At 39.8% G+C, this 18153-nt stretch overlaps 1 protein-coding gene across 24 annotated transcripts in view; it reads right to left on the bottom strand.

Moving 5' to 3' along the window:
• LOC143710812 (adhesion G protein-coupled receptor L3) overlaps positions 1 to 18153 on the bottom strand; it is a 347776-nt gene that overhangs the window by 98475 nt on the left and 231148 nt on the right. For all 24 annotated transcript variants that reach the window (XM_077202032.1, XM_077202015.1, XM_077202025.1 and 21 more), the window contains one exon: positions 2394 to 2723. In XM_077202032.1, the coding sequence (XP_077058147.1) occupies positions 2394 to 2723 (330 nt within the window). The remainder of the gene's footprint in view (positions 1 to 2393; positions 2724 to 18153) is intronic.

The raw sequence follows: 18153 nt of genomic DNA, 5'->3' as shown, positions 1-18153 counted from the left end.
TAGCTCTGCCAATTGCCAAATCATAAAGCCCATTAGTCTACATATAGGAGAATATTTATAATAAAAGTAACATTGCATTAATGTATTAATCCTTGTAAAAATAGCAAATTATTTTAAATAACTTTATTTATTTATTTACATTTATGCATTTACTTTAGGATGTATGCAAAATACAGCAATTTGTGCTAATTGTTTTACATTACTTTTTTGCTTTTATATTACTTTAATGTATTTATTTTACTATTTATTTATTTATTTTAGAATGTTTTTACATTTACAATTATTGATATTTTTTACATAACTGTTTTGCTTTTAATTTTATTAGAATATATGAATGTATTTATTTATTTATTTATTTACATTTTTGCATATACTTTTAGATTTATGCAATATACAGTAATTTATGAAAATTGTTACATAATTTAGTTTTTGCTTTAATTTTTTATTATTATTATTTATTTATTTATTTATTTTCGGTTTTTTTTACATTTACAATAATTTAGTAGAAGCTTTTACCCAAGAGACTTACAAGAGAGGAACAAAAGCAAATTAAATGTTTAATATAAAGGTTTTTTTATAAAGTCTGATCAATTTGAATCTTCCTTGCTGAATAAAAGTATTCATTTCACAAACTTTTGAACGGTAGCGTCTATATATATATATATTTCTTTTTTTTTTTCTTTTTTTTTTTAAGATCAATAAAATGCTAGTATTTTTGTTGCAGTTGTTTTGATTAATGAGTTTAGGAAGATGTGAATGTGACACGTGTTACTCTGAGAAATGTCCAGAGGACAAATCCTCCAACTGCAGCTCCAGTCTGGCACTTTGAAAACTTCAAGAACAAACAACTAATCATGAAGAAACTGCCAATCACCCGAAACCATGGAAACCAGCCAGTCTGCAGTCGGGAGGACTGGAAATGTTTTGATGTGTGCAGAATGCAGCAAGAGAAATGAGGGGAAATATAATTTATGGAAAGAAAACCAGAGGAAACAGAGTGACAGACAGAGGTGAAAGAAGATGACAAAATGAAAGAGAACTAGAGAGAGTGAAGGGATGATATTTCTCGGCGAGCTGTGGCGTGTTTGATGCATGTGCTGCGTTTGTGTTATTTTTGCTCACGCTGTGTGTCTGCTGCACATCCAGAGATTGACTAATAACCACGGAGAGAAAAAGTGCAATCCAAACAACACACCGGGGTTACCAAAACATGGTGTTAAACATGTAGTAAAGCGCGTTTATTTGCTTTGTAAAAACTGGCCAAGGAGTCACTGTATAATTGCTAGCATGTTCTTGGTTAAGGTGACCAGATTTCTGAAATGGAAACCTAGTTCAGAGGTTAAAATATCATTGAAATATCACGTGTTATTATCTATGATGGTGCAGGGCCGGTCCTAGTTGAGGGAGGACAGGTTGGCCGAGGGATTGAGTCTAATATTTGGTGATGATGTGGCGTGGCGAGAGATTTAAAGCTGCTTTATTGTAGCTTGCATTCTGATCAGAAACACCAAAAGTCTACCAAGATGAAGGAAAAAAAATGTTTTCCCAAAAATGTAAAAAAAAATTACCCCCCACAATTTTGGGAAGTACTGTAGTTATACCCCGTGTGAGCAAAGTCAGAAAGTTTTAGTCCATTGCATTAATATTAACTAACATTTTCGGGAAAAAGAAAATCCTCTCCGAGTGAAAATGACCTGAACATAAGGGAAACACAACATAAGGGTTTAAAATAAATACATAAATAACTAAAAAGCTTGCTACATGTACTGTGCTACTGTTGTCCCCCTATTGTTGGTTTGATTGCTTCTGTTATTCACATCATTAGTAATTCACTTTGGATAAAAGCATCTGCTAAATGATTAAATGTAAATGCATATCTATGAATTAAAAAACAGGGGACAATATAGAGTGTTTTTGTGAAATTATAATAACAACAATTATCATTAATTATTACAATTGCACTATCATTATAAATAATAATCATGATTTTGTTTGCAGGTCAAACACACCCCCTAATGGTTTACCAAAAATAACACTATATATAATGTAGAAAACAGCGACCATTGCAAAAAGTAAACAGATCAAAGCAGTATAATATTAAAACAAAAATTAAGATCAAACCAAAATTGGATACACAAAGAATCGGATTTGGACTGACAGTGTGAACGTAGCCTAATTTGCATATTCAATGATGAGCGTATACTGAATGAAGCAAGGCTGTAGAGTTACTTTCAAGCTATTTTTCAAGCTAGGTCAAGGAAATAATATTTTCCCTGGAAAAAACGTTCAAATATGGTATTTTGATTATTAAAGATGAGGATGGGGAGGTGGGGGCGGGCAATTAAAATGATGGACAGGATTGTTGCTAAGTGATTCCTTGAAAAGCAACTTACCGATGGTTCCAGGCGGGCACGGCTGCTTGGCAACCTGACCCTGTCGTGTTTTGGGCCAGGTGAGGGTGGAGTCTGTGATGGGGCTGCAGAACTCCACAGCGATATTGGGCAGGACAGAGGAAGGGACGGAGCGCATGGAGGCCTCGGGAAGAGGCTGGCGGTCCGTCGTTGTGCTCCGTGTGACCGGCGTCGACGTCGTCGTCGTCGTGCCGAGTGATTTGGTTGTGGTGGTGGTGGAGGTGGAAGTGGTCGTCATGGTGACGGTAACAGGGCGAGTTGTGGCGCGTGTTGTTGTTGTGTCCATTAAGACGTTTCCCGAGGAGGAAGATTCTGGAATGAGGAAAAATTTGAGTGAGAACACAACAAATGAGATTTAAATCAGAAAAATAAACTTTTTCTGTAATTATGATCAGAAATAAATATTTAATCTGTAAAAGAAGTAACATTTATCTAGAAGCAAACTGTTTAAATGAAAATCAAGCAAGCAGTGTCCCACAGATACAAAATCACACAGTTATAGTCTGCTGCAGACATTTATTTGTACCAGATGGTGATGACATGTTTTAGTACAACCTTAGAGACTGCAACGAGACCTTCTCCAGAAGCATTATTATAAAATTCAAACATGAACTGTTTCAAAACCTTTCAAACCTTACTGTTTTTGTCAGTATTATTAGGGGTTCAATTCATATTTTTGTTATGCATATTATTAGGAGTCTAAGAAGTGCAAGAAACCCTAATGTTTTGTCACAGCCAGCTACTATTATTATTGTCAGGGTGTATCTCTGTTCTTTGTATGTTTGTGTGGGTTTGCACTAGTTTAGTTCAGTTTCCTGTGTTTTCACTGAGGGTACGTTTACACGAAAACGATATGCTTAAAAGTGCATGGCCAAAGCGCACAAAAAGTGTTATGTTTTTAGTTACACTGTGTCGTGTAAACAGCCCCTGAGTTATTTATTTTTTGATTAATTTGCACACTTGTTTTTCATTTCGTTGATTGGTTTGTTCTGTCTATTTAGTTCACCCAAAAATAAAAATGATCCTATAATTTACTCACCCTTAAGCCATAGGTGCTGTATGACTTTCTTTTTTAGCCGAACACAATCCATATTAAATATGGCATTTGTAATGGCATTGAACAGTGCCCAAGTTTGTGAAGCTCCAAGAAGTGTGCCCATCCATTCATTCATTCATTCATTCATTCATTCATTCATCATAAAAGTAATCAAATGATTGCTACCGGTTGTGACAATTATTATTAGAGGTTCAAGCGCAAAAAATATGATCTCACTGCCTACTGCAATTATACCAGACATGTTACTATAGTAACCACACTTTCCAATCTACATCAGTGAAAGAAACAACCAAAAATGTCTGTAGTAACAACAACCTACACTTCTGTACAATATGCTGAAACACCAACACTAAAGTTATTTTAGAATCACTGAGATACTATTATATTTTGTATTAATATTTAGAATTATTTTGTTGTGTGCTTAAAAATATGTAAATTAGTTTTTATTTAAGTTTGTTATTTTAGTTACTAAATTATTTTTCCACCTTTTTTTCTTTCAGTTGATGTTTTTTTTTTTAAGTAACGGAAGTGGTTTTACAGGTGTTTTTAGTATTAGTTTACCAGAGTTTACCATGAAAAATAGAAACATCTCACAAATATGCATATTAAAAATATGAATACATTTTGAGATTCATTTAAATTTTGTGATACTTGATTAAAAAAAACATATATATATATATATATATATATATATATATATATCCGTTTAGTCTCTACGAAGCCCCTCCCTCCTTGCTCTGATTGGCCGGCGGATAAGTGAACAAGATTTTTGAAAAAAGAAAACGCATAATAGATCCTGTTTAAAATGGTGAAATGGAAGGGTTGCTTTATAAAGTACAGATCCACACCGTCCCGAGGAAAACGAGAAACATCACTACACCAAGCTGTTTTCATTCCAGTAATTGCTCATCCATTAATCCAGAAACAGATTTGGTTTACATAGTACAATTATCAAAGATGAAAAAAGGCAAATAAACAAAACAAATAAATACATTAATAGCATGAGGAATAAAGGACACGTTCTTTAAAAACAAAGTAGAGTCATCTGCCAATAGGGATATCTTAAAGGGATAGTTCACCCAAAAATGTAAATTTGATTTTATGAAGTAGAGCTGCCGCACAATCAATAAAATCAAAAACTGTATTCAACTGCAAAAGGTTCCAATTAGATTAAATACATATACCACATGCACGCATGACAGGCTCCAAATTGCATGCATACTCAATATATCTGTATATTTCAACATGCATGAAGTCAAAGTAAACAGACAGAATGATCTGCAATGCAACTGCTGTCAGTCCTTCAAACACAAATAAAGGGCTAAAATGATCTGACTGGGCTGTGGGAGTCTGTGATACACAGAGCCTCCAAGGGAGATAATGGGCTAATAAACACAGAAACGAGAGAGAGAGGGGGGACAAAGCAATAAGCAAACAGAAGAGACACTGGAGAAATTATGGGAAAGGCCCACGACCCAGGAAATAACACACACACACACACACGCGTGCATGCTCTTGTTCTGCAGGGTGATGTGATCCTAATGGCTCTGTGTTTGTGTGGGCAGAACATCTACTACGATCTATAATTGTTTACATTACAGATACTTACATTTCCTGCCGTTTTCAAGAACTGACCGTGTAAAGCCACCAGCACTAGAGTGAACTTTACTGGTAATATTATGGGCTCGTGCAGTCAGACTTTTGACTATTTACTATTGACCATTCTGGCAAAGAACTGCCCATTTAGACAGGAAGACACTGCCTGCCCTACATATAAAACCATAGCTTGGTATCGGTTTAAAGCAGCATTTAGAGGCATAAAAACCTGACATCAATGATCCCATATTAATAGGCACGAAAAACAAATTCAACGAATGTCACAGCAGTCACAGCTAGGGATACTCCGATTGATCGGTTACAGATCAGTATCGGCCGATAATCACATTCTATGACTCAATCAGCAGTCACTAAATTTGGCCGATCTCATGAACTGATCCCAATTTGATGCCGTAAAACCGTAAAAAGCTGCTGCCGCTGCACATGTATACAGTATACTTATGAGACTTTTGTGAATCTTTGGTTCCGAACCAGTGATTCAGAGCATGTAGCATGATATGTAGCATGATTTGTAGGCTAGCATATATCAGCTTTATTAGCCCATTATCTCCCTTGGAGGCTCTGTGTATCACAGACTCCCACAGCCCAGTCAGATCATTTTAGCCCTTCATTTGTGTTTAGGGGACTGACAGCAGTTGCATTGCAGTAGTTAGTCTCTTATTGGCCTGATTAACAAAGCTCTCCATAAAAAAAACAAGAACAGTTTAATAACAACAACTGCAAAAAATAGCACATAAATTATTATACTGACACTTACTTTTTAATGGTATAATTACATTATTTGTTAATTGCATTTAAAGGGGTGGTTGATTATGATTTCACTTTTCTAACTTTTGTTAGTGTGTAATGTTGCTTTTTGAGCATAAACAACATCTGTTCAAAGCAAAGGGAGATATTTTGCTTTTTAAGGACTACAACTAACTGGTAGGGACTACACAAGCTTCCCCCCCCCCCCCCCCGGGTGAGTGACATCACTTACCCTAAAATTGACATAAGCCCCGTCCATGGGAATGAGATTTATAGATTATCATGACAAAATATGCTAATCAATGACTAGAAGATAACTACACATTAGCTAACGTTACATAAATTCATCAACTAACCATTCAGAAATGTTGTCTACATGTTGTCACTTCTTCTTGAGTCTCTCCATATTTGTCCGACTCCGGTTTGAACATAAAAGGCTAAAAGTTTTTGAAATGTCCAGTGCTTATATCTGTGTGAGGTAATTGAAGATGCTAACACACACAAGCTCTTGTACCTCCGCCCTCTGTGCGGAGAGAAGTAGTGATGGCCGGTTCGTGAAAGAATCGTTAATTTTGACCGGTTCTTTTTAGTGAACCGGTCGAACCAGTACACTAAATCGGACTGAATCGTTCTAAACAGTTCGCGTCTTGCTCAGTGCTGATCCACAAGTTACTAAAGTTACTCACTTTCAGACATGCCTGACAGTCCCTCCAAATCGAAATAAACCAATACCCTGGAGTAACTCCAACAGTTCACTGAACTGAGACATGTTGGTGCTGAGAGCATGGACTGTAAAAAATAGGCTGAGAGAGAAGTGATGAGCACGAGCAGCTGATACTGCGCATGCGCATATTACAGAACGCACAGGTACAGGCAGCGGTTCTCAGATCTCCAGTACAGAACCGAGAACTGTTTCTTTCGGACACGTTCGTCATGAGAACTGATGAGTTGATGAGCAGATCATATGTGTTTTTTTTTTTTTTTTTTTACAGTCTATAATTGAAACGAAATGTCCGAAAGAACCTGTTCGCGGAAAAGAACCGGAATTCCCATCACTAGAGAGAAGCAGCTCATTTGCATTTAAAGGGACACACAAAAACTGTGCGTTTTTGTTCACCCTCAAAAAGTGACAATTTTAACATCTGTGGGGATTTTTGAGCTAAGACTTCACATACACACTCTGGGGACATCAGAGGTTTATTTTATATATTAGAAAAGAGCATTACACCACCCCTTTAATAGATTATGCTTTCAATAAGACATTTGCAATTGGTTTGCATTTCGCATTTCAAGTTCGCACAGGGCCTCGCACCCCACCTGCACGGCAGTGCATGGAGACATAACTCAGTACTAAGTGCCTTAACCCAACCTCTGAAATAAATGAATAAATTAATTAATCAATTAATCAATAAAAATATATAATATTCACACATATACTCACGCATAAACAGTGCTTTCCTGTACATGGTTTTTAATAGTTTTATTTTTTACATATATAGTTTTTTTATGATGCAACTATAATGGAGAAAACTATACCATGTTTGAAGAATATGCCTGGGCTTGATTCAAGTTTTGCGTGCAGTGATCATCACTTTCTATTCAGTAGATATGACTGAATCCAGATTGATATTTCAGCAGTTAATACAGTACCTACATTTTGAGTTTATCTCAACCCATGATCCATTATATCCATGTTGATAATTATTTGAGTGTCTGGTAGCATGAAAAGCAGATCTACATGTAAAAATTCAGTCCAGAGTTTAATTTTAAAAACCCTGCTTTTGCCCACTGTAATGAGCAATTAAAAGTTCAGCATCACCTGCTGCATGAGTTAATTCTGTTTTAAAACTTTAATAAGTCTTGCCCAGAGGGCTGCTATACTTCAAAAAGAGCAAATTAACCTGATTATATTTTTTTTTTCTATTTGTGGCCTTTGCTTGTTTAAAGATAAGGATAACGATGATAGTGAGAAGAGAGGCTAATGGGATCAGCTAACGTCACACACTGTCCGTCACCCCACATCGCTGATTCATTTTAAACTAAATCCACACACATTATGCATGATATCTCATATCTGTTTTTATCTGACAATTTGTATTTTCTGAGGAGAATCTAGTTGACAAACTTCCATTTCCATGAGTATGTAGAAGGAACCCTTTTAATGACAACAAAAATTTTAATAATAAAAAATGTAGGCCTATAATTTCATTAATAAGGATATATTAATACATAATAATAGTAATGATAATAAAAAAAAAAATCAAAAGCCTTTGTTATAACCTACCATATGGCAACAACCACACATGCAAACACACTGATCTTGTGACATAAACATCCGCAGCTTGTGAATCAATGACAGCCATGAGTGCAGCTTACAGCATCTCTGCATCATTAAACACGAACGCATAGAGACGCATCATCAAGCACTGTGGGTGGAAAACGCTTACTCCAGCATCTCAACATAAACTCTCCCTCCACACACACACACACACACTCAGCAGCTCTGGATGACAGAAAGACTAGATGCCGCCCGATTCCTCCCAAAACCGCCTGACCATGACTATAAAACCTCCAAAACACTTCAGCACACAACACGTTTGATGTTTGCTGATATCTGTGATGTCTAAAGATGATTACATACATTGCAAGTTAATGGCTTTTGTAAAATTTAAATCATATTAATTTTTCACATTTCAACTTATTATAATTTTAACAAGCAGCTTAAAATGATTAAAAAGTATTTATAATGGTACAAACTGCTGTCAGGCTAAAATTCTACTTTTAATTTAAATCATTTCAAATTTACTGCACTGGAGTGACATTCCATCATGGCTCCAGCACTCATTAAAAGTCTTTCACAAAAATATGTTTTCCCCTAGACAATTAAATGTCAGTCTGCCTGTCTGTCTATCTATCTGCAAAATCATAGGCCTAGCAACCGCCAAGAACACTGGGGCAACTTAAAACTTAGAATTTTTCGTTATTTTTCAAACTTTCTGGCTAGGTTTTTTTTTTCCAGCCAACTTTATTATATAATTTTTATTTGAAGTGTGGAACTCTTCTAGTATATGTTTCTTTTATTTTATTTTGTGATGTCAAATGCAGTCAAGCAGAGTATTTCTATGGAAAGCTTGTTTCCGCCACAGAATGAAAAATGTAATTGTCTCCTTTTTATCACACAACTCGCAATTGTGACTTTATATTTCGCAATTGTGAGAAATAAAATCAGAATTGCAAGACGTAAACTCGCAATTGTGAGATACAAAGTAACAATTATTAATATACAACTTTTAAAATGTTTTATTCTGTGGCGGAAACAAGCTTCCATACATTTCCACTCTTTTATGGTCAGATTTATAGATTTGGATTTTTAAATTAGGACATTTTGTTTATAAAGTAAGTGGCGGATCCAGAGGGGTGGCCCAAAATTTAGTTCGCTACTTCCATGTCACCTCCTGATAAAGAAGCATTTATGTTGACGTTTGGCGCAGCGGCACATTGTTAATGTATTAACATTGAATATTAAGAAAATATGAGTATTACAGAAAACAAAAGTTTGGTGTCAGTAAGATTTTGTTTTAAAACATAAATAATACATTTATTCAGCTAGGATGCGTTGAATTGATCAAAACTGACAGTAGAAACACTTATAATGTTACAAAAGATTGTGTTGAACTTTCTACAGTATTCATCAAAAAATCCTGAAAAAAGAGAAAATAATAATGGTTACACTTTATTCGATGGTCCACTTCAGGTATTCTACAAACTAAGGAGCTTTTTTTAACTACATGTCAACTAAACCTCATTAGAGTATTAGTGGACTGTTATGATAGGGTTCGGGCTAGTAGAATAAGTTAACATGTAGTTGACATTAATGAGAGCTAGTTGACATGTAGTTGCAACATTTCTTATAATTAGTTGAATTTCTTAAGTGGACCATCGAAATAAAGTATTTCCAAATGAATCATAGTTTCCACAAAACAATTGAGAAGCTGTTTTCAACATTGATAATAACAAGAACTTCCCTTACTTCTCATTTTACAAAATTTACAAACACACAAAACACAACTAAAACGGGAAAGAGCTTTGCGATTGACTGTACAACTATATTTGATGAGAAATCTGAGGTTCCCTTTCATTGTCACTACGAGTTCCGTTGTGATGACGAATGGGGTTTCGCTTAGAAAGCCTATCAGATTCGAGTATACAAAACAAGCCAATGGCAAAGAAATGCCATGGGTCTGCAGAATTTGCATGGCGCAACACCAACCCACCTCGTGGATATAAAAGGAGAAAGCCGGCAACATGCAGATATGTTTCCGCTTCGGAGCCAAGAGCATCTCTTCACTCCACAAGCCATCTCTGATCAACTGTCAGCTATGAGACGAGTGACTCTCCGGTGGTGGTGTGACAGCGATCTCCAGCGAGTGCACACTGCCTGCTGATCTGTGCAGTGGTCTGCCAGTGAGTGTGTTTCTCCCTGGGCATTTCAACATCCGCGAGTTTTCCTCTCACAAAAGAGCTTTCCACATGGCACGTCTTTTTAAAGATGCCTCGCCCGTGCACTTCTGGTTGAGGTAGACTCATTTCTGACTCTGATGGGCACAATTGCTGTTCTGCGTGTTTGTGCATTGATTACGGTAGAGCAGCGCTCATGGATGACTCGTGTTCTCTCTGTGGGAACATGACCATTGCGTCATTAAGGTCGAGACTCAGTGAGCTCGCAAGAGTGGGAGTCCCCTCATCCACACCCAGATCTACTCCCTCCATGAGAGGTAGAACTTCGGCTGGTGTCCAGGGTGACCTGAGGGTGACGGTGTGGAACAAGGCGAATATCTGTCCGCGGCCCGCACCCCCCTCTTCAGTGACGCAGCCCGCAAGTGTTCAGGGGATTCCCGCGAGTCCATCTACGGGTGGCCCACGGATTTCCTTTGGCACTACAGAGGAAGATGTGATGTCTAGATTCATCAGGGCCAGATTCATCAGGAAGTGAAGACTCGTCAGTGCTGCCACCTTCGGGTGCGCATACGGCATTGGTTGAGTCGGATCTTGAGATGATGGCCATGCTTTCCGGGCCACCGCAAGCATTGGGTTAGAGTGGAACCCTCCAACATGTCCCGAGCGCTCGCGGCTGGATGATTGGTTTTTGGGTGCGGCTGCCGACCCCTGTGGGCGTCCAACCCCAAAACCTTTCTTCCCGGATGAGCATGAGGAGATCTCGAAATCCTGGAAGGCCCCCATGTCTTCCCGCGATCACTCGCTGATCTCCTCCGCATTTCCACCCCTTGATGGGGCTGCTGCCCATTTGTACACTGGGGTCCCCCCGGTTGAATGCTCTGTTGCGATGCAACTGTGTCCTCAGAGTGCTTCTTCTCGCGGTGATCCTAAGCAACCATCCAAAACCTGTAGGTTTCGTCCACGCTTGTGGCGAAATCCTATAGAGCCGCAGAACAGGCAGCCGCCTCTCTGAATGCCATGGACATTCTGCAGGTCTACTAGGTCCAGATGCTCAGGGACATGCACGAGGGTACGACAGACCCAGGGCTCTTTGATGAGCTGCGCGCCGCCACCGAGCAACTCTGACCGCACCTTAGGTCTGGAGATGGGTCTGGTGATGTCCACTGCTGTGGTCCAGAAGCGACACCTTTGGCTGAACCTGGCCAATATGCGGGATGCCGAGCGGTCCCGGCTGCTCGACACCCCCATATCCCAGGCCGGCCTCTTCGGCTCTGTGGTTGAGGACTTTGCCCAACATTTCTCAACCGCTCAGACACAGACTGAGGCTATTAAGCATATTCTTTAGTAATAGTCTGTTCTCCTACGGCTCCCGCAGAACGCTGGTCCTTCCCTGGCCTCCTCTGTCAGGTTGCGGTTAATGACCGTGCCCCCACACCACACTAGGGTTGTAACGGTATACCGGTATGGCGGTTTATCGCGATATTGACTTGTACGATTATCATATCGTGAACATTTGCTTATCCACGGTTTTGGAAAAAAAATTAAAGCAGATCTCAAATGCGCATATGCAACTTATTTCCACTTGACTACTCCACCTATACATGTGCACTGGAGAAAATGTCTGAGACTGAGGCTGCGAATTCTTCGAAAAAAAAAAAGTTAAAATCTGCAGTGTGGGAATACTTTGGGTATCCGAAAAACGAACGTGGGTTTTTCCTTGAAGATTGATATCCAGTTGTGTCCAGAAATATGGACGAAGAGTGGCTGCAAAATGAGGAAATATGTCAAATATGTTCTCCCATATTCGCGAACACCTTCCCTCCCTGCAGATAAAGTTCCATTTATAACTTAAGTCCATATTATTTACGTGTTGCTGAGGGAATTTACAATATAACGCAGATGTCACGTAAAATGCGCGATTTGATAGATGGATGAATAAATCTAAAATATAGCTGTGCAATAAATAAAATCGCTATATGAGTGTGTCTATTAAACAGCGCAAAAAACTGTAAATCTATATTCTGCTTGTTCAGCGTGTCTGTGTGAATGAGCAGCACCGTTTCACCTAGTATATACTCAAGTATGTGGGACGCTCATGTTGTTTAAAGCGTCTGCCGTCTCACTCACTATATAAGGACGTGAACACATGAACATATCCAGAGCTGCTCTGAGAGAACTAAATGAGCATTTCATAATTTTGTTGAAAATAATCATTGTCAAATACACTCTGACTGAAACTCATAGGAGTTTAGTACAACCTGTCAAAATAAAAATTATCTTAAATAATAATTAATAAATTAAGAATTTTATTAATTCAATTGATCAAACATGTTTGTTCAAATGGGAGATCTGCAGCTTTATTTTTTCTTTCTTATTTTTTCAAAAGGTAGATTAAAAAAGTTTGTTTTAATAAACCATGTTCAACCAAAAAACCCTATCAGTTTTCATTAATTTAAGGTTCATTGCAGCTGATAATAATAATCATTGTTTAATACCGTAAACCGTGAAACCGTGATATTTTCTGAGACTATTATCATACCGTGAAAATCTCATACCGTTACAACCCTACACCACACCGCTATGCCGTCCACGTCTGGGCCGGTCATTCCGCTTCGCTGCACCACTGAGGGGACGTCTGTGGTTCGCATGACCCCGCTGGCACAGTTCTTGTGAGCCTGGCTATTGCTTCCCAACCTGTCCCGCTGGGTTGCACGAACCATCAAGCTCGGCTATGTGATTCAGTTCGCACGGTCTCCACCCCGCTTCAGGGGAGTCCGCTTCACTATGGTCAGTGGCTTTGCCCCTATCATGAGAGCAGATGTTTCTACCCTTCAGGCGAAGGGTGCGATCGAGACTGTCCCTCCAGCCGAAATGAGGTCCGGGTTCTACAGCCCCTACTTAACTGTCCCGAAGAAATCCGGTGGGTTATGGCCAATCCTGGACCTGCGCATCCTGAACGGCTCCCTTCATAGGCTGCCGTTCAAGATGCTCACGGCCAAACGCATCTTCGAGTGTGTGCGGGAGATGCCCGATTAGTGTCATGCTTCCTTTCCTGCAAGATGGATTGGAGCGAAAGCTGTCTCCCTCTACCCTGAAAGTATATGTTAACGCTTTCGCCGCACATCATGACGCAGTCGAGGGTAAGTCCGTAGGAAAGCATCCTCCTCCTCCTCGCTCTCCTCTCATTCCCTCTTGGGACCTCTCAGAAGTTCTAACTGCCCTGCAGAGTGCTCCCTTTGAGCCTCTGCAATCAGTGGAGCTTAAGTTCCTATCAATGAACGCAGCGCTCCTGGTTGCATATGCCTCCATCAAGAGGGTAGGGGACCAGCACGCTTTTTCCGTTGACGAAGCGTGCCTGGAATTTGGGCCGGCCTACTCTCACGTGATCCTGAGATCCCGGCCTGGATATGTGCCCAAGGTTCCCATCATTCCCTTTCGGGACCAGGTGGTGAACCTGCAAGCGCTGCCTCTGGAGGAAGCAGACTAAGCTTTGGCACTACTCTGTCCAGTACGCGCTCTCCGCGCCTATGTAGACAGAACGCAGTGTTTCAGGACCTCAGACCAGCTCTTTGTCTGTTATGGTGGGAAGCTGAAGTGCAAGGCTCTCTCCAAGCAAAGGTTGTCCCACTGGATAGTGGACGCCATTGCTTTGGCATACAAGCAGCAAGGTTGTCATGCCCCCTTGGTGTGACAGCCCACTCCACCCGGAGCGTGGCATACTCTTGGGCTCTAGTGCATGGCGCCTCGCTAACAGACATCTGCAGAGCTGCAGACTGGGCGACACCCAACACATTTGCCAGATTCTACAATCTCAGAGAGGAGCTTGTGTCCTCTCGTGTTCTCTCTTCAACCAGCCAGTACTAGGACCCACTCAGGTGTATTCCCCTGTGATATGCTTCCCAGTGTACCTTGGTATTCCTGTGTTAAGTAGGAGTCCTTCTTCCCTGCCAGTCTCACGACAGGGAGCTCAGACTTAAGCAGGGCACTGGAAGACAGCTGTGAAGGTGGCGTGATTAGACAGGAACCCCATTTGTCGTCACGACGGAACTCGTAGTGACAACGAAAGGGAACGTCTCGGTTACGCTTGTAACCCTCGTTCCCTGAATAGGGATCCATCTTCCTGCCAGTTCCGCTGTACCGCGGGGATCGTCTGAGTTCAGTCTTGGCTCCTCAGTGAAGAAACATATCTGCATTTTGCCGGCGTCCTCCTTTTATACCCACGAGGTGGGGCGGAGTTGTGCCATGCAAATTCCGCAGACCCATGGCATTTCTTTGCCATTGGCTCGTTTTTGCATATTCGGAGTCGATAGGCTTTCTAAGCGAAAACCCATTCGTCGTCACGACGGAACGTGTAACCAAAACGTTTTTTTTACAGACTGCCAAAAGCTATAGAACAGAGACGCAAATGGATCGCAGGAATTCATAGAAACAACTAGACTCCAGGCAGCAAAAGGTGGATTTGTGTCAATACAATGAATTTAGGGGTAAAATCATACCCTATATTGTATTGTTATATATTGTACTGACAACTCATCAATTAAATATTTACCATCGTATATTTTGCATAAATTGGATGTTTTTAAATAAACACTGACAAGAAAACTTTTCCAAGTTTACAATATGAATATATATGACATTGATATAAGTGATCACCCGGATTTAGACCTACCTATATTGTATTTATATAAAGCGTTCACAGGCAAATTTGCTTTATGTTTTTCCCTGGCGTCGAAATCAGGCACAAATGTCAGGAAAAATTATTCCTTGCTGCATTTCAATATCCATGGATCACTGGATCTTTGGTAAGTTGTAAGGAACACTATATCGAGTCCAACCTTTAGTTTAAACTGATAATTGTTTGTTTTACTTGCGTTTCCACAGTTTCCCCTATTAAATCCAGTCACACAGCAGGCTCTTTTGACACTCAGTCTGGCTGAAGGGGCGTGTTCCGGCAGGAAAGAGACATCAATGCATACCCTCTATTCGTAAACATAACTCCACCCATTAGGTCCACAGAGGTGGAGCTGGACTACGTCAAGCTCCACCCATTACGTCCAGAGAAGGGGAGCCGGACATCATTTGACTCTGCAGTGAGCATCACGTGGATGAACACCCGACTGCCCAAAACTGCGTCTTAATCAGGAAATCTAATCGGAGCTTGTGATTTTCACAAGTTTTTTTTTTTTTTCAGCTGAGTGTGCAATATGCTTTAGACGGCCAGTGGACACGAGACTAGACAAGAATGAACTATTTTATATCTAAGGAAACTCAATTAAATGGTCAATCTGTAAATCTGTCTTGTTCCGCCTCTCAATAATTTCCTATCCATGCAAGAAACATTTTTAAAACATTCGGTCCATTATCAGGATTGATGGCAGATGCAATGCGTTCCGCACGTTTCACGTTTTAGCCGACGTGCTATTACACTTAATTTGAAGTGCTCTTCTTGTCATAATTATCTCTCGTTCCTCTTCTCAGCACCAAAGAAAATGAAGAGAAGTTTCTCTCCCTGTCAGAAATAGCTCATTACTTTGAATTGTCTCTCTATTCTGGTGTCTTATCAGTGTTAGTGAGAACTGGCTGGGCTCATTCACGTCTGGCAGAAAGATGAAGCATCTCTATCATTGCTCAGTCACAGCCATTTTTTTAATTAACATTTGGACCGTTTTCACAGTTCTCATCATGGCTGGTTATGGTATTGCAGGGTAAGGTGCAGACACACAGACACACACACACACACACACACACACACACACACACACACACACACTTTACTTTGTTTTATACTCTCTGATTCCCAACACATGGGACAAAAACCTCTCACTTTTTACTTGTTGTTTCCAACATTTACACTTTGATATTAAAATAACAATACATTTTATATTAAATGTAAATGTCTCTGGTATCTTAAAACTGTTACTAGTACATCATAGGTCAAAGAACATCCAGACAATGACAAAACCTTCAGCATACGCTGAAGAAGACACTTCATTAACAATCAAAATGCATTTATTGAATACAGAACACACTCTGAAAGCATGCACAAGGTTTGACATTTGTTTGGGATATTTAGATAGTCTGCCTTATTTTTAGATCATACAATTAAAGTAGACCATATTAGTAGCTAGCAACACCAGAAGAAAAAAATGGCTATTGCATTCAATGCAATTCTCATTAAACTCAAGATTAAATCAAAATTGATGATTTTTATTTTCTTAATGCTTGTTACTGGTCTTATTGTGAAAGATTCATCCTGGCATGTATTTATGTTATTCTTTATCTGTCTTTATGTCTGTCTATCTATCAGCAAAATCCTAGTAATCACCCAGAACAGCATTGCAACCGCCTAGCAACACACTCACGACCACATATAACACCCTAGCAACCACATAGCAACCACCTCCTCAGAAAGAGTTGTATCTTCTGTTTCATGCCAAATTTAAACAGAACAGGGGATTGGTCAACACATATTATGTTTAGCAGATTAAAGGCCCACTGAAGTGCCTTGGAATGCGCAGCTTTGTATGATGAGTTGAAGTAATTTCCCCTGAAACCAGAAGCTAAGGCGGGACATATTGAATGGCTGCTCCCCCTTTTCAAATAACCAATAGCATTTAGTTTACCTCTCAGACTGCAAGTCGTACTTGACAGTACAATGGTAGTGAATCGCAGCGCTAATGATACGTTGGATTCAATAGTAGGGGTGTGAATCAATTCTAGCCATTTCATTCTTAACCAACGTACAGTTTGAAAACGGAATAAAACTCGAGCATTTGAACAACCGAACACACATCTCCAACCCATATTGCTCCATTACGTGTCAACGGTCGCTTTGGCCAGGTGGTATTTATAGCATAGGGGGTGAGCATAGAAGAGCATTTGATTGGACAGAAGATGTGATAAGAAGCTGAAGTCCGCGGTGACGTGAATTTTGAATGAATTTTGTCATTGTTTTGGAACACACCAGCTTATTCATAACCTTAAGCCTAACATATTCATACTAAAAGCTAAAAAAAAACTACAATTTTGATTTCAGGGGGCCTTTAAATAAAAAGTCATCTGTATGTATACTTTTATTTTTCCACTTCTGAGGCATGTTTTGTGAGTGAGCCACAGTTCAACTCATCTGGCCAGGAGTCTGCAGGTCTTGACTCCGCATCGAACAATGTATTATATTATACCGAATGCCGGTTTGAGTCAAAAGATCTCGAGTAGTCATGGCACAATGCCGCGCTCCTCTGAGGTCACGGTTTAACATATTCCACTCTGCATATGGGCCAGATTAGGTCAATTACCGTCTGCCTGAAGGGCCCTGCAGAGCGGAGCATTTCGGTGAGGCTAGGCAACACTTCAGCTCCCATAGCGCGTCCCGTACCAGCTCCAAACATCACTGCGTTTGACGTTCCCTCACATGGTCTGAATATCATCAGATGGGGCATGCGAAAGCTATAAGGGAGAGAGCTGCTTTTCCTCACAGCGGGTTAAAATGGGAGATCGGTATCTCACACGGCACCGTCCATCAAAACAGCTCAAGCAGGACGCCTTAGACATTTCAGGTTCCAAAGAAAAACAAGGTCATGTTCAATGGCATTCACTATTTTGAGACTTCATAATACACTTTGGTAAAAAAAAATTTTGAGGGAAATTTCATGTTATGTTCATATTGGTAAGAAACTGTCATCTGGAACAAATAAAGACCAAAGAAAATGTTCTGCACCTCGTGGGGTTCTATTTATGTCAATTGTGTTATCTAATGCTGATTTGAGATTGAGGTAATTCTGTAATGTGGTGTTTATTTAGGGTTTTATCATCTAAATTTGTTGTTCTCAGATTCTCATTTTGAAGATCATATTCCAGTTTTGT

The sequence above is a fragment of the Siphateles boraxobius genome, unplaced genomic scaffold, assembly GCF_051911475.1.
Source record: "Siphateles boraxobius isolate OS27281-9 unplaced genomic scaffold, OSU_SipBor_1 48, whole genome shotgun sequence".
NCBI classification, from domain to species: domain Eukaryota; kingdom Metazoa; phylum Chordata; class Actinopteri; order Cypriniformes; family Leuciscidae; genus Siphateles; species Siphateles boraxobius.
The sequence above is the reverse complement of the archived record's forward strand: the minus strand, read 5'-3'. Positions and strand labels throughout refer to the sequence as shown.